The 17910-nt window shown below is 37.7% G+C and overlaps 1 protein-coding gene across 3 annotated transcripts in view; it reads left to right on the forward strand.

The window, feature by feature from the left end:
- Positions 1–17910, forward strand: part of DYM (dymeclin) — a 265159-nt gene that overhangs the window by 136143 nt on the left and 111106 nt on the right. For all 3 annotated transcript variants that reach the window (XM_023724953.1, XM_004389970.2, XM_023724952.1), the window contains 2 exons: positions 1504–1617; positions 2887–2981. In XM_023724953.1, the coding sequence (XP_023580721.1) occupies positions 1504–1617; positions 2887–2981 (209 nt within the window). The remainder of the gene's footprint in view (positions 1–1503; positions 1618–2886; positions 2982–17910) is intronic.

A 17910-nucleotide genomic window follows, 5' to 3' on the forward strand; every position in this document is an offset into this window, starting at 1 on the left:
CTGTCACTAATGAGTATCCTGGGTTAGTATTGCCTTGTAGTGTTAGAGCAATGGCTCTCAAAGTTTTTAGTATTTATATTCTTAAATTATTGAGGACTCCAAAGAACTTTTGTGTATGTGGGTGATAATTCTCCACATTTACCATATTAGAAATTAAAACTTACATATAATATTTAATTCGTGCATTTAAAAGTAATAACAAACCCACTACATGTTAACATCGATGAAAATAACTATTTCCACAAACAAAAATTTAGTAGAAGAGTGACATTGTTGTGCAATTTTGCAAATGTCTTTAACGTCTGCCTTAACAGAAAACAGGTAGATTCTCATAGCTGCTTCTGTATTCCATATATTGTAGTATCACAATGTCATGTAACCTTTGGAAAACTCCACTGTACATTCATGAGAGGATAAAATTCTTGCTGTTATCATGAAAATAGCTTTGACCTTGAACATTCTCCTGGAAGGTCTCGGGACCACATTTTGAGAACTGCTGACTTAGTAAGTCAGAGGGGCTGAGCACTTCGCCTCTCTCCTATAAAAACTCAGTTGGCAAACTATTTTCAACTACTGTTATTTATTTTATACTTACATTATCTTTTCTACTTAAAGAATATGTTTAAAATTTACATGTTTTACTTTTCAGTTCATAAACCATATTCAGCTACCATGTAGTGGATGTTTACTATATGCCAGCCTTTGGGTAGAGACTTCAGAACAGGTCAGGGTTGGACTGTTTATACTGGGGACTCTAGGTGACATGGGACTCTTGCCAAAGAGTTAAGCTGAGTAAAAATCTGTAGTGGAGGCACCTGTGTGCACTTGACCTAACTCATGCTGCTTCCTCTGCCTTGAGTGTTCTTTACCTCCCGTGCAGCCCTTCTCTCTTCGCTAACTCCTCCTCATTTCTGAACAGTGAACTCATGCCCTCTGGGAATCTTTCTCTGTTTAACTGAACTCCATCACAGCACCTCTCATACTGAGTGATATTGTTAATTGTCACACCCTACACTGTGTGTCCTTGAAAACAGAGTCAGAATCTTGTTTAGCTGTATATTTCCAGTACCTATCTAGAATATAATGGGCACTTAGGAATATGTAATGAAATGTAAATGTGTGTGTGTGTGAGAGAGAGAAGACAAGGCTTTATCTAGTTATGAGGATGCCAAATTCCGTGGTCAGAGGCAAGATTTGGAAGTTGGGGTCTCAGAGCCAGCTTCTTTATACAGAAGGTGGAATAAGAGCATTGGTGCATGTTGATTATTATCATGTGCTTTTTTTTGTTTTGTTCTTTCTCATATTTAAGAAGGAAGGAGGAAGGAGAAGTAAACATATTGGCCCAGTTTGCTATCTTGAACTGAAAGTCTCACAGTCTATTTTATATGCAGTTTAAGTCACCTTCAGGGCAAAGCCATGGCTTATCAAAAATTGTGGATGTGGCATAAGTACTTTTTTCCCCTAAAGCAATCATATTTATTAAACTTTTCTTCCCTATTACAGATATTAAAAAATATTACTTGGTATTCAGAACGGGTTTTAACTGAGATTTCACTGGGGAGTCTCCTGATACTGGTCGTAATAAGAACCATTCAGTACAATATGACAAGGACAAGAGTAAGTATTTCTTAGGTATTTTTCTATCTTTATGTATACAGTACAATTAAGATTGTAGTTTAAAGCAATCCTTCTAAAATATGGTATAAAAAATACAGATAAAAATATAGTGATTATAATACATGATCCCAATGTACTCTATAGAATGTCTGTTACTTAATATTTTCTTTTACATTTTTTTATTTTGGTAAAATATATAGGTAACAAAATATTTGCCATTTCAACAACCTTCGTATGTACAGTTCAGTGTATTTGTTATATTTAATAGATCGTATGATCACTTTATATGAAATAGAAAACAAGTAGCACCTTTTACATAAAAGGTATTGTATTTATATAATTTCTGGACCAATAAAACTGATCAGCCTTTTAAGAGCTGCAGCAACAAATTCTAAGAAGGTAGGAGCACAAGAAAATGTGAGTTCAGATAAGGAAGAAAAGTAGAAGAAAGAGAATACTTTAAAGAGTGAAAGGAAAATTCCTACTGGATTTCTTTTAGCCTGGGACCAAGTTTCACTTCAGTAGAACTTTATTGTCGAAGAGAAGCAATGCACAGAATTCGTAGTTAGAGAGATTAGTCAAGTTTGCTGAACTATTTTTAGTTATTTCCGTCCGTGGGGCTAATGTAGATACATGTCCATATCTTTTATCTGAAACCCTAGGAGCCAGATATGTTTTAGAGCAGGGAGTTTTTTGTTTTTTATTTTTTTTTCCGTTTTAGAAAGTTAATTATGGTACATATACTAAAATATGGAAACCCTGGTGGCGTAGTGGTTAAGTGCTACAGCTGCTAACCAAAAGGTCGGCAGTTCGAATCCACCATGCACTCCTTGGAAGCTCTGTGGGGCAGTTCTACTCTGTCCTATAGGGTCGCTATGAGTCGGAATCGACTTGGCCGCAATGGATTTGGTTTTGTTTTGTTTTGTTTTTTAAATTCTAGTATATCTAACCGTTGGAGTCTGGAGTGGCACTCTATAATGTAATTAAACACTAATATTTCTGTGGCAAAGCATTTAAATATTTACAATAGTGGGAGTAAACAAAGACCATAAATAGCATCATATTCTTTTAGGTCAGACATTGCTTCCAAATGAGTTGTGAAAAACATTCACTTTTTAGTGCTTTTTGAACTTTGGAATTAGAGATAGGGATTGTGGATGTGAACTTTCTAAAATCAATGATAATTGAGTTTACTATTGCTTCTAATTAACCTTGCTTAGGATGTAGAGAAGACTTGATATGTGTTTTAAACTTGCTGTTTTCTGACAGGACAAGTACCTTCACACAAATTGTTTGGCAGCTTTAGCAAATATGTCGGCACAGTTTCGTTCCCTCCATCAATATGCTGCCCAGAGAATCATCAGGTAAATATGAACTTTAAAAGAAAACAGTGATTTTTGTCCTGGCACACTTACTGACAAGGATATTATGGCAGTCTCCTTTTCATTGTTATCTTTGAGGAATATCAAATTTTCTTGATTAATTTTTATTACCTTCTTCTTTTGTTGAAAATATCTGATTTTGTTTTCTACCCTAACTTTTCAATTAAAATTAATTCATTTACTTTCAGTCTTTTTATGTAATCTAGTTTAAAATTTTGTGTGTCAGCTTTTTATGGAGAAGTAGTTGTATTTCTTAGTTGCTGTAGTTAACCAACATATTTGCTGAGCGTTTTATAGAACATCACAAAAGCCTTTTTTTTTTTAAATTTTTTTTTATTGTACTTTAGGTGAAGGTTTACAGAACAAATAGTTTCTCATTAAACAGTCAGTACACATATTGTGTTATGACATTGGTTAACAACCCCACGACATGCCAACACTCTCCCTTCTTCACCTTGGAGGACCTTTTTGTTTTTTGGTGAAAATATGCATAGCCAAAGTTAAACCATTTCAAAAGTTTCTACATGCACAATTCAGTGAGATCGATTACGTTCTTCCAGTTGTGCTGCTATTCTCACTGTCCTTTTCCAAATTATTCCATCACCATTGTCTTCAACTCACTGTCCCCTAAGCTTCCCATCAAACCTTTTGAGTTGCTGTTGTCAATTTGATCTCACATAGATAATTCTTTTTTTTTTTTTTTGTACTTTAGATGAAGGTTTACAGAACAAAATAGTTTCTCACTGAACAGTTAGTACACATATTGCCCTATGACAATGGTATCAACCCCATGACCTGTCAACACTGTCCTTTTTCAAACTTGGATTCCCTATCACCAGCTTTCCTGTCCCCTCCTGGCTTCTAGTCCTTGTCCCTGGACTGCTGTGCCTCATTAGTCCCATTTTGTTTTATGCGGCTGTCAAATCCCCCGCTGAACGGTGAACCTCGGGAGTGACTTCACCATTAAGCTAATAGGGTGTCCAAGGGCCATACCCTCAGGGTTTCTCCAGTCTCTGTCAAGCCAGTAAATGTGATCTTTTTTGTGTGTGTGAGAATTTTGTTTTACATCCTTCTCCAGCTCTGTCCTCTGTTGTGATCCTCTGTTGTGATCCCGCTCAGAGCAATTAGTGGTGGTACCTGGGCACCATCTAGCTGTACTGGACTCAGTCCGGTGGAGGCCGTGGTAGCTGTGGTCCATTAGTCCTTTGGACTAATCTTTTCCTTGTATCCTGTTCTCTTCATTCTCCCTTGCTCCCGAAGGGATGAGACCAGTGGAGTATCTTAGATGGCCGCTCACAGGCTTTTAAGATCCCAGACGCTACTCACCAAGGTAGAATGTAGAACATTGTCTTTATAAACTGCGTTATGCCAGTTGAGCTAGATGTGCCCCAAGACCATGGTCCCCACAGCTCTCCACTCAGCAGTTCAGTCCCTCAGGGAATTTGGATGTGTCTATGGAGCTTCCATCACACAAAACTTTTAAGAAGTTATCTGTTTGCCAACAATTGGCACACTCACCAACGTTTGTTAATTTTTTTTTTTTAATCTTTGCCATCCTAGTGGGAAGGAGGTAGTTTCTCATTGTAGTCTTGATTTGCTTCTTTCTGATGGCGGTTTCTAATTGGAGCCCTGGTGGCGCAGTTGTTAAGAGTTATGGCACGCTATGCTGCTAACCAAAAGGCTGGCAGTTTGAATCTTTCAGCCAATCCTTGGAAACCCTATGGAGCAGTTCTACTCTGTCGTACAGGGTTGCTGTGAATCAGAATTGACTCAACAGCAATGGGAATGGCAGTTCGAATCCACCAGCCGCTCTTTGGAAACTCTGTGGGGCAGTTCTACTCTGTCCTGTAGGCTTGCTATGAATCGTAGGGTTTCCAGTGCTTGTAAGTCTTTACGGAACAGACTGCCACATCTTTTTCCCACAGAGAGACTGGTGGGTTCGAACTGCCGATCTTCCAGTTAGCCACCAAGCATTTTAACAACTTGACAGCAGTGGGTTTGGTTTTTTTTTTGATGGCTAACAAGCATCTTTTCATGTGCTTGTTGGCTGTTTGAATATTCTCTTTGGTGAAATATCTGTTTCAGTCTTTTGTCCATTTTTGGATTGGGTTATTTAGTTTTTTCTTGTATAGAAGTTTTATATATGTTTTGGATATTAGACCCTTATCAGGTATATTGTTCTTGAAAATTTTCTTTCAGTCTGTAGATTGAAAGATTGTAGATTTTTACTTTTTTTATTAAATCCTTTGATGAACAAAAGTCTTCAGTTTTTATGAGGTCCCATTTATCTGTTTTGAATTTTGCTTCTCATGCTTTTGTTATAACTGATAATTCATCATTAAAAACTAGACCCTGCAGCCATGCCCCTGTATTTTCTTTTAAGAATTTTATGGTTTTAGTTTCCACATGTAGATTCTTCATCCATTTTGAGTTGGTTTTTTAGTATGGTGTGAGGGATGGATCCTGATTCATTCTTCTGGATGTTGAAATCCAATTTTTCCAGCACCATTTATTGAAGAGGCTCTTTCTCTCCCATTAAACAGACTTAGTACCCTTGTTGAAAATCTATTCAGGATAGATGTATGGCTTTATTTCTGGGCCCTCAATTCTATTCCATTGGCCTATGTGTCTATTATACCCAGTTACTTAGCTGTTTTGATTACTGTAGCTGTATAGTAGTTGAAATTAGGAGTGTGAGTCCTTCTACTTTGCTCTTCTTCCTCAAAATTCCTTTGGCTATTTGGGGCTTCTTCTCATTCCATATAAAATTGAGGATTGGTTTTTCCATGTCTGTAAAGAAGGCTGTTCTAATTTTGATCATAATTGCATTTATTCTACAAATTGCTTTGGGTAGTATTGACATCTTAACAATATTAAGTCTTCCAATCCAGGAACATTGGGCGTCTTTCCATTTATTTATGTCTTCTTTAATGTCTTTCAGCAGTGTTTTATAAATTTCAATGTATAAGTCATTTGTATATAAAAAAAAACTCTTACAACTCAACCAAAAAAATCAAATACCCCAGTTAAAAACTGGGCAAAGGACTTGAGTAGATATTTCTCCAAAGAAAATATACAGATGGGCAAACATGCACATGAAAAGACGTTCAGGTTCATTAGTTGTTCGGGAAGCGCAAATCAAACCCACAAGGAGGTACCACTTCAGACCCGCTAGGATGGCCATTGAAAACAAACAAACAAAACAACAAGTGTTGGTGAGGCTGTATGGAATTGGAACCCTTGTACATTGCTGGTGGAAATGTAAAATGATTCAGCTGCTGTGGAAAAGTTTGTCTATTCCTTATCAAGTTAAACATTTAATTACCATCCCACTGTTGTCGAATTGACTCTTAACCACAGTGAACCTATAGGATGGACTACAACTGCCTCGTAGGGTTTCCAGGGCTTGTAAATCTTTACGGAAGAGACTGCCACATCTTTTTCCCACAGAGAGACTGGTGGGTTCGAACTGCCGATCTTCCAGTTAGCCACCAAGCATTTTAACAACTGCACCACCAGGGCTTCTATAATTACCATATGACCCAACAATTCTACTCCTAGGTATGTACCTAAAGAATTGAAAACAGATACTCAAGCAAATACTTGTACACACATGTTCATAGAAACACTATTCACAATAGCCAAAAAGAAACAGTTCACATGTCCATCAAGGTATAAATGGATGAACAAATTTTGGTATATACATAAAATGGAATATAATTCAGCTATAACAATAAATGAAATACTGACTCATGCTACATTGTGGATGAACCTTGAAAATATTTTGCTAAGTGAAGGAAGTCAGACACAAAATATTATAGATTGTACCATTCCATTTATATGGAACATCCAGAATAGGTTAATCTACAGAGGTAGAACACAGATTTGGTGGTTGCCTGGTTTTAGGAGAAGGGGAAATAGGGAGCAACTGCTTAATGGGTCCAGGGTTTCCTTTTGGGATGAAAAAAATGGTTTGGAACTAGATAGAGGGTAGTAGTTACACAACATTGTGAATGTATTTTAAATGGCACTGAGTTGTTCACTTTAAAATGGTTAATTTTTTTATTGTTTGAATTTTACCTCAATTAAAAACAAATTAGTAAGAAGGATTTCTGCCCTCAAGTAGCTTAGAATTCAATAGCATGGATAAGACAAGGACCAATATATCTTATACATGGCAGAACGTGGTAAATGTTTAAAAAGAAATTCTTCTGGTGGGAGTGAGTGATTGATTCAGAGAATGATGATGTCGCATCTCATTGAGAGATTAGGCAAGATGACTCAAGAGGGATGGCATTAGAGATAAGCCTGATGGAAGGAGGCATCATCAAAAACAAAACAGAACAAGAAGGGATTGCAGTGAAAAAGGGTGGCTTATATTTACAAAATAACTGGCGTCATTCATTTGGCACTTGGTGGACATGTATAGGGATTATAGAAGAGAAGCCTGAGTGAACCAACCTTTCAGGCCTTATCATGGATAGATTCAAAGTTTAGGATAATGGAAGGAATAGAGAGAAAAGAAGGTTTGATCTTCAACAATAAAAAAGTAAATGTAAGTGAATGAGTTATAAATGGATTTTAAAGAAAATATTTTAAGGTACAGTTCTGGAATTATCCATTTCAGCGGATATTATTAGTATGCTCCATTTGTCAGGCTGAGGGAGGTGTATTTCTAAGCCAAGTGCTGCCAATGCTACTGGTCCAAGGACTGCATTTGAGTACTCTGTGTGGTTCAGCAGTATCCCCATCAGCCAGCGGGGAGCTTGTCAGGAATGCATAGTGCCAGACCAGCTTCAGACCTACTGAATCAGAATCTTCATTTTAACAAGATCCCTAAATGACTTGCACACACGTTAAAATTTGGAACGTGCCTTGAGTTGGAGGCCTGTAAATCAAGATTTATTCCCTGGGAAAACACTTGTTTTGAAATGGAAACGTGGGCCAGCCTTTTCTGTATCTTGAGGGAATTCATTTTCTCCTAAATGTTTGTGTTTAGGGTTTAAATTGTAAAATATGATAAGGAATGTGTAACAAAAACTGTTTAGACACACAGGAGATTTATTATAGCAGAACAACTCAGGATTCATCAGATGCTTCAGTAACTCCTTAGAGTAAGAAGTAATCAGTTTTCATATATACATTTTCTAAATCCTCTGTTAGGAATACAATTTTGTATCTGTCAGTTGCAAAACCTAGAGCCAGTATTTCATCTGATCTTCAACAAGATGCAGAACAGTTGAACGTGTTTTTATTGTGGTGAAAGTAGGATCTGAGTAATGATTCTAAAAAACCTTCTTAGCTGGACATAAATGTAGGAAAGATTTTTTATGGTATCTAAGCTATTGTTTCATATTTAATGACAGTCTATCTTCCATAAACTCTTAGTATCATAGAAAAGTCACAGATAGATTTGGGTTTTGCTCAACCATAAAGTCTTTTGAATAAGATCTAAGCATGAATGTGTGATATGCTCGTTATTTGGGATTAAATTATGGGGTTATGAATTCAATTTAAAAATATTTATGAAGAGTAGATTATATGCAAAGGATTGTTGTGGATTATAGAGATGTCACGACTGACTTCTTGCCGTTAACACTTTCCCTCAAGTCCTTTTCCTAGCTCCTTCCTCAGGCTTCTCCTTCACCCTTGGCTTCACAGATCATTTTCTCTAGTATTTCATCCTAGGTTGTTTTTTCTTGTCTCTTTACACGTTTTCCCTGGGAGATCGCACATATGCCTATTACTATCTACTTGTATACTGAAAACCATCCCAACTTATATTTACAATCCAGATATTTTTCTTTTTTCCTGAGGTAATATAGTATAGTTGTTAAAAGCACATACTCTAGAGCTAGACAGCCAGGGTTTAGGATCTCAGCCCTAAAAGTTACTATAGTTATGAAACCTTTGCAATGTAACTACTTCTTGTAAGCTTACATGATGCATTTTTAAAAAGTTAATTTGTTTTTGTCCAGTGCCTACGTAATAAGGAAGTTCTAGTTTATTTTCTCCTTTGCTAATCTCTGTTTGATTTTGGCATAGCAGTAACCAAGCAAGAAAGGAAGAATGTTTTGTTTTAAAAATCTGGCTTCCTGTACTTCCTGCAGCCAGTGGTACTATGAAGGCAGCTAAATTTTTCAGAGAAAGCTGGAATGGTTTCTTTTTAGTTTAGCCCTTTCTTAAGAAGTTTCATTGAGAGCAGTTAGTCAGCTCAAAGTTGAAAATTTATAAGTATCCAACTGAAAAATCCTAACTATTCAGATGTTGCTAGTATTATACAACAGAGTGTCTTGGCAGACTTGTTGGGACACCTGAAAACTTCATAATAGGTTTAATTTCACTTTTGACTGCCGGCACAGTCAATATGTCAGGTTTTAAAAAAGTGTGTCATACATTTATATGAATTTTTATTTCTTATAAGTAAAGACCTTTGTGGGCAAAATTGGCTTTTAAGAAACAAGCTGTATTAGAAATTAAACATTAAGCAATCCCAATCAAAATACCAACATTCTTTAAAGAGATGGAAAAACTAATGGTTAATTTTATATGGAAAAAGAAGAAGCCTAGGATAAGTAAAGCACTACTGAAGAAGAAAAACAAAGTAGAAGGACTCGCACTCCCTCACCTCAGGACCTACCATACAGCTACAGTAGACAAAACAGCCTGGGACTGGTACAACGACAGATACGTTGACCAGTGGAACAGAATTGAGAACCCAGATGTAAACCCATCCACCTACAGTCACCTGATCTTTGACAAGGGCCCAAAGTCCATCAAATGGGGAAAAAACAGTCTTTTTAACAAATGGTGCTGGCAAAACTGGATGTCTATCTGCAAAAAAATGAAACAGGACCCATACCTCACACCGTACACAAAAACTAACTCAAAATGAATCAAAGACCTAAGTATAAAGCAAGCCAAAAAGTATAAAGTTCATAGAAGAAAAAATAGGATCAACGCTGCAGGCCCTAATACACGGCATTAACAGGATACAAACCATAACCAACAACACACAAACTCTAGAAAATAAGCTAGATAACTGGGATCTTCTAAAAATCAAACACTTAGGCTCATCAAAAGACTTCACCAAAAGAGTAAAAAGAGAACCTATAGACTGGGAAACAATTTTTGGCTATTACAAATCAGACAGAAGTGTAATCTCTAAAATCTACAAGACAATCCAATGCTTCTACAACAAAAAGACAAATAATCCAATTTAAAAATGGGCAAAGGAAGTGAACAAGACACTTCACCAAAGAAGACATTCAGGTGGCCAACAGACACGTGAGGAAATGCTCGTGATCACCAGCCATTAGAGAAATGCAAAACAAAACCAAAGTGAGAGACCATCTCACGCCACATTACTGGCACGAATCAAAAAAATAGGAAATAACAAATATTGGAGAGGCTTCTGGGAGATTGGAACTCTTATGCACTACTAGTGGGAAAGCAAAATGTTACAGCCATTTTGGAAAATGATATGGTGCTCCCTTAGAAAGCTAGAAATAGAAATAATGTATGATCCAGCAATCCCACTGCTAGGATATATCCTAGAGAAATAAGAGTCATCACACAAATCGACATATGCACACCCGTGTTCATTGCAGCATTGTTCACATAGCAAAAAGTTGGAAACAACCTAGATGCCCATCAACAGATGAATGGATAAACAAACTATGGTACATACACACAATGGACTGTCACACGATAAAGAACAATGATGAATCTGCGATGCATCTCATAACATGGAAGAATCTGGAGGATGTTATGCTGAGTGAAATAAGTCAATCACAAAAGGACAAATATTGTATAAGACCACTACTGTAAAAACTCATGGAAAGGGTTTACACACGAAAGGAAACAATCTTTGATGGTTAAGAGGGACAGGAGGAGTGGGGATGGAAAAACGTAAATAGACAATAGATAAGTGGTAACATTGGTGAAGGGTAAGACAGTGCACAATACTGGGGAAGCCAGCACAGCTTGTACAAGGCAAGGTCATGGAAGCTCCATAGACACATCCATACTCCCTGGGGGACCGAATTGCTGGGCTGAGGGCTCTGGGAACCGTGGTCTCGGGGAACATCTAGCTCAACTGGCATAACATAGTTTATAAAGAAAGTGTTCTACATTCTACTTTGGTGAGTAGCATCTGGATTCTTAAAAGCCTGTGAGCAGCCATCTGAGATACTCCACTGATCTCACCCCTTCAGGAACAAGGAAGAGTGAAGAAAACCAAAGATACAAGGGAAAGATTAGTCCAAAGGACTACTGGGCCACATCTCCTACGGCCTCCACCAGACTGAGTCCAGTACAACTAGATGGTGCCCGGCTTCCACCACTGACTGCTCTGATGGGGATCACAATAGGGGGTCCTGGACAGAGCTGGAGAAAAATGTGAAACAAAATTCTGACTCACAAAGATCAGACTTACTGGCCTGACAGAGACTGGAGAAACCGGAAGAGTATGGCCCCCGGACACCCTTTTAACTCAGTAATGAAGTCACTCCTGAGGTTCACCGTTCAGCCAAAGATGAGACAGGCTCATAAAACAAAATGAGACTAAAGGGGCACAACAGCCTAGGGGCTAGGACTAGAAGGCAGGAGGGGACAGAAAAGCTGATAATAGGGAACCTAAGATCGAGAAGGGAGACTGTTGACATGTCGTGGGGTCATTAACCAGTGTCACAAAACAACATGTGTACTGTTTAATGAGAAACTAGTTTGTTCTGTAAACCTTCATCTAAAGTACAATTTAAAAAAAAAAAGAAATTAAACATTAAAATACCTTGCATGGAGCTTTATAGAATGTCACAACCATGTTGTAGAGATAACGGAGGTGGGGAGCAGCATCACAAGAACTTATACTTTGTTCTCTTAGCTATTAATTATTAAACCCTCATTCTTGTCAACTGCTCTGAGATTTTACCCTACTTTCAAGCTTACAAGTTAGCCTGCCAGAGTTTTGTGGATCTTGGTAGGACTCTCAAGACTCCTGGGTTAGAGACAAAGGATAGTTTATTAATCACAGCCGTAGTAGGAGCCAGAGTATCATCCCTTTCCTTCTTGTTTGCATGGGAAAAAATTTTAAAAAAAAAGAAAATTTATACATACATTGTTATGTGACTCTATTGCTCTCCCCATACTGTGACAGCACACTCCTCCTTTCCACCCCTGATTCCCCATGTCCATTCAACCAGCTCCTAACCCTCTCTGCCTTCCCATCTCACCTCTGGACAGAAGCTGCCCATTTACTGTCTTGTATCTACTTGAGCTAAGAGACACTCCTCACGAGTATCACTTTATGTCCCACAGTCCAGTCCAATCCCTGTCTGAAGAGTTGGCCTCCAAAATTGTTTTAGTTCTGGGCTGATAGAGAATCCAGGGGCCATGCTTTCCAGGGTTCCTCCAGTCTCAGACCATTAAGTCTGGTCTTTTTACTAGAATTTGAGTTCTGCACCCCACCTTTCTCCTGCTCCATCCGGGACTCTCTGTTGTGTTCCCTGTCAGGGAGGTCATTGGTGGTAGCCAGGCACCATCTAGTTCTTCTGGTCTCAGGCTGATGAAGTCTCTGGTTTATATGGCCCTTTCTGCCCCCTGGGCTAATACTTTCCTTGTGTCTTTGGTATTCTTCATTGTCCTTTACTCCAAGTGGTTGGGACCAATTGATGCATCTTAGATGGCCGCTTGCAAGCTTTTAAGACCCCAGACGCCACTTGCCAAAGTAGGATGCAGAACATTTTCTTAATCAGCTTTGTTATGCCAATTGACCTAGATGTCCCCTGAAAGCATGGTCCCCAGACCTCTACCCCTGCTACTCTGTCCCTCAAAGTGTTTGATTGTATTCAGGAAACTTCTTAGCTTTGGTTTAGTCCAGTTGTGGTGACTTCCCCTGTAGTGTGTGCTGTCCTTCCCTTCACCTAAACATCACTTTCTTGTGCAGTTCCCTGCGCCCACAGGGCCACATGACAATAGCCAGATGACACCTGCATATGCAGTGCCATTCTATTACAGGAGGGAACCCTGAGCTTAGGAAACCCCAATATTTTATAATAGGCTTCCGGCAATCTTTGCTCTGGAGGGAGACATTATCCTTTTTGTTTATTTGTTATTCCTTTTTTTGTTTATAAATTTATATAGCTATATTCATGTTCTCTCCCACAGCAGAAAAATAATTTTTGGGACAAAGACAGGAAAATGGGAATTTGAGTCTTCAACATGCACTCATCATTGACTTATATTGAGATACTATAAACACGAATTAACAGAGTAAAGAAAGATTTCTTGAGTTTTCTTCTTATTTTTTGTTAATTGCATTTTTTAAGACATTTTCTTTAATATACTTTACAACAAACAAACCTACCCTCCATTGCAGAGGGAGACAGTGTATCTTCCAAGGCTGTTCACTTTATAAACATCCAAGGAAAGATAATCTAGAATGAAAGGCTGTTAATGCCTCTGCTGTCAAGATGTGCAGAAATGTGAGAGACTCACGGGGGCACTATCTCCAAGTAATCTTTACCTACTATGTATTTCTATTGCCAGTTGGAAAAAATTGTCACTTTATTATCAAGGCGGCTAGTTGATACTGCTCTAGTAAAGGCTTAAATGGCCTCATTTGCCTCTTCTTTGTATGTAGGTTATAATGAATCCCCAGCTCATAAATGCAGAGTGGCTTTGACATCACCAGAACATTTTCGTTTTAAACACAGACCATAAAATTACAGATTTGGAAGGAGCTTAAAGATAATCTAAAGCAAATTTGCGTGTTTTACCTATGGAAACTCTAAAATCTGAAGTTATTATGTGACAGTCCAAGTGTACACCACTGCAGAAACATAGAATTCAAGTCTCCCACCTCCTGGCCCTAATGTTCTTCCCATTGAACTAGGCTCTCTCTTTTTTCCTATTGTTATGATACCTGGTATGTTATGCAATGCTAAGACCATGAAAGAGAAATAAAGTGACTTAATAAAGCATTTTACTTCTTGATGAATTGCACATGCTGCATGGACTTTCTAAAAAAGCACCTTTTCCAAAACAAAGAAACAAGGGCTGAGTTAATGGTAGAAATGGGAGTAGAACATAAAGGTAAAGCGATTTAAATTGATTCACGTGTTTAATGTTAAAATACATGCTGAAGCAGATGTACCAGAGACTGGGGCCAAACTAAAGAGAGAATGCTTTCTTAGGAGAGACAGGCTAGTTGGGAAAAGTCAACTACTAATATCTAATACGCTCTGTTGCAAGTATTATGAGTTTTATGAGCATTTAATATATGTTAAAATTAAATACTTACTGTGCCTCAGTTTCCTTATTTACATAATAAGGATTTCCCCATAGCGCTTCTGTGAGGAATAATTACTAACAGGTAAAGCACTTAGAGTCTGTTAAATAGCCAGTATCCAGTAATTATCAGAGAAAAAAAAAATTGTCAGATGGTTGAAAAACAAAAATTACTTTAAAGTTTAACTTGACTAAGGATGCAGCAGAGCCCTGGTGGTGCAGTGGTTAAGAGCTCAGCTGCTAACTGAAAGGTCAGTGGCTTGAACCCACCAGCCACTCCGTGGGATAAAGATGTGGCAGTCTGCTTCCATAAAGATTACTGCCTTGGAAACCCACTGGAGCAGTTCTACCCTGTCCTACAGGGTCGCTATGAGTCCAAATCAACTCAATGGCAGTGGGTTTGGGTTTTTTTTTTTTTTTTTTTTTTTTTCTGATTATTTTTTTTTTTTTTTTTTTTTTTTGGTTTAAGGATGCAATTGGAGTGGGATGGAAAGGGGTAGGGTTATATCAAATGAAGTGTAACCTGAGGCAGCCCAGCTGGCTTATCTGCACTGAAGGTTCATGAAGAAAATGTGTGTTGTGGTGGAGGGAAAACAGGTGATGACTAGCAGCGTAGCAGCTGACTTACTGGAGAATGTGTGAATTTGTGCATTATTAGTCAGTGGATAAATTTCTAAGTCCATATCTGTTAGAAGACTTTCCAAGAAGTGGTTTTTTTTTTTTTTTTTTCCTTTTTAATTTGGAAAACTCAAAACACAAATAAAGAGAAGAGTATAATAAACCTTCAGGTTCCTGTCACCTAGCTTAACAAATGTCAACTCATGACCACTTTATTTTGTGTATATTTCCACCTTTCCCTCCCTACTCTGGGTTATTTTGAAATAATTCCTGACATCATTTCATCCATCAAAATTGCATTACGTAAAGGGATAATTGGTGGTACAGTGTTTTAAGCACTCGGCTGCTAACCAAAAGGTCAGCAGTTCAAATTCACCAGCTGCTCCTTGGAAACCCTAGGGGACAGTTCTGTTCTGTCCTATAGAGTCGCTATGAGTTGGGATCGGCTCAACGGCAACAGGTTTGGTTTTTTTGGTTTATTTATAATTTGGTTCTTCCACACATGGTAGAGAGGAAAATAGAATCAGTGTTACAACCATCATTCAAAATATAGACATTAGCCATAGTTACAGTTCTTAGTCATTCAGAATCAAATTTAGTTAAACTTTATCCAGGGCTTACTGTGTGCCAAGCAGGGTGCTAGGTATTACTGTATGTAGGCTGTCTTATTTAATTGTGTCTATAGCCCTGTATGAGGTATATATTATTATTTCTACTTTATAGATGAGGAGACTGAGACTCAGGGAAACTAAGAAATTTATTCAGGTGAAATAGCTCATAGTGTGGTGGAGCTGAAATTGAGTCAGGTCCAACCCTAACCCTAGAAGCATTCATTTTTTTCTTCTCACACCTGACATTGATAAATACTGAAAAGGTTAAACAGACATCTACCTACCTATATTCACATGCTTATTTATGATTGAGTGTAATGCCCACTGTGGAGACTTTCTACACAGTCTTTTTTCCTGAATTACTTCATTGTAGTGGTTCTCAAAGTGTGGTCCACAGACCACAGGAGATCCACATGGACTAAACTATTTTTATAATATCATTTGCCCTTTTCACTGTGCTGGCATTTGCACCAATCATGCAAAAGCAAAGTTGTATAAAACTGCTGGTACCTTAGCATAAATCAAGGCAGTGGCACCAAATTTATACCCATTATATTCTTCACAACCACACACTAGCACTTAAAATATTTTTTTTTTTTACTTAAGAATGCTCTTGATGGAGCTGTTAAAATGATTAAATGCGTTAAATCTTACCCTTGATTACATGTCTTTTTAGTATTATGTGTGATAAAAAGGGAAGTTCACATAAAGCACTTCTGCTGCGTACTGAACTACAGTGGTTGTTGCATGAGGTTACAGAATCATGCCTGATTAAAAAGATTCATTAAAAGTACAGAATAGACCAGTGAATCTTAATGTGACAGACTACAAAAAGTTTCTTGTTAGCGTTTCTGATTCCACATTGTAACTAATCTTTAACAAACTACCATTTGTTGAGTGTTGTTGTTGTAGCAAAGAAGAATATCTACAATTTTCTGAAAAGATCATAAAATACTCCTTTTCCAACTACATATCTTTATGAGGCTGAGTTTTCTTCACATACATCGACTAAAACAACATATAGCACCAGATTGACTTAAGACGCAGGTATGAGAATCTAGCTGTTTTCTGTTAAGTCAGACAGTAAAAACTCATTGCCATCAAGTCGATTCCAACTCATAGCAACCCTGTAGGACAGAGTAGAACTGCCCCATAGGGTTTCCAAGGAGCGCCTGGTGGATTCGAACTGCCAACCTTTTAGCAGCCAAGCTCTTAACCACTGTGGCACCAGGGCTCCAGACGGTAAAGAGATTTGCAAAAAATAATGTCACTTTCACTAATTCTTTTTGAAAAGATAGTTGCTTTTCATTAAGTGTAATTTATGTCAATTGGTAATGTGTTCATTTTTATATTTCAATGAGTTCATAAATAGTTGATTTTACTCAGTTTTAATTTCTAATATAGTTAATATCCATAGGTATAACCCACATATAATAAAGCTGTTTGTGGTTCTTAATAATTTTGTAAGAGTCTAAAGGGGACTTGATGTTAAAAAAAAAAAAGTTTGAGATCCACTGCTGTAATGCCTTTTCAGAGGATGAGATAGTTGATAGTGAATGTGAGTCACTATATATACTTTTAAATGTCTACTATTTCTGAATTAATTATACCCTTACTTCCTTCCATCAATATAATCAATAGCTAGCTATGTTTATATTATTCATGTTTCCATTTAATAAATATTTATTGAGAACATAGTCATTGGTGTTTGGAAGAGAAAGGGGATATACAGAAGATATAAATCATGTTTATTCCTGTACGAGCTCATCATGGTCTCTATCTTAAAAGGCCATAAGATGGGGATGTTACTGTACTAAATTGTGTTACAAGTTTATTACTCATCTTGACAAGTTTATTACTCATCTTGCTGCGTGTGGCTGTAAAGTAACAAGATTTGTTCTGGGTATCTGTTGCTGTGTAACAAACCACCCCAAAATGTAAACGACAGTTTATAATTATCTCTCACATTGCTGTGGGTTAGCATCTTAGCTGAGTGATACTCACTTGGGGGTCTTTTATATTAAGCTTGCAGTCAAACAGTGGCTGGGTTGGATATCCAATATGACCAGTCTCATGGCTGGCAATTGATAGTAGCTGTCAGCTGGGTGGTCTGTTGAGGTGTTGATTAGAGCACTTCAGTTCTCCTCCACGTGACCTCTCCATGAAGTTTGAATTCACAGCAATGCGGCCAGGTTGCAAGAGGGAGCATCCCAAGAGTGGCAGTTTCTGAAAAGTTTCTTATGACCTAGCCCAGCTATCTCAGAACATGACCATGTTTTATTAGTCAAAAGTAGGTCACAGGCTGCTCTGACCAGGATCACAACAGAGGGTTCTGGACAGAGCTGGAGAAGGATGTAGAACATAATTCTAACTCACAAAAAAAAGACCAGATT

The sequence above is a fragment of the Trichechus manatus genome, unplaced genomic scaffold, assembly GCF_000243295.1.
Source record: "Trichechus manatus latirostris isolate Lorelei unplaced genomic scaffold, TriManLat1.0 scaffold00272, whole genome shotgun sequence".
In the NCBI taxonomy this organism is placed as follows: domain Eukaryota; kingdom Metazoa; phylum Chordata; class Mammalia; order Sirenia; family Trichechidae; genus Trichechus; species Trichechus manatus.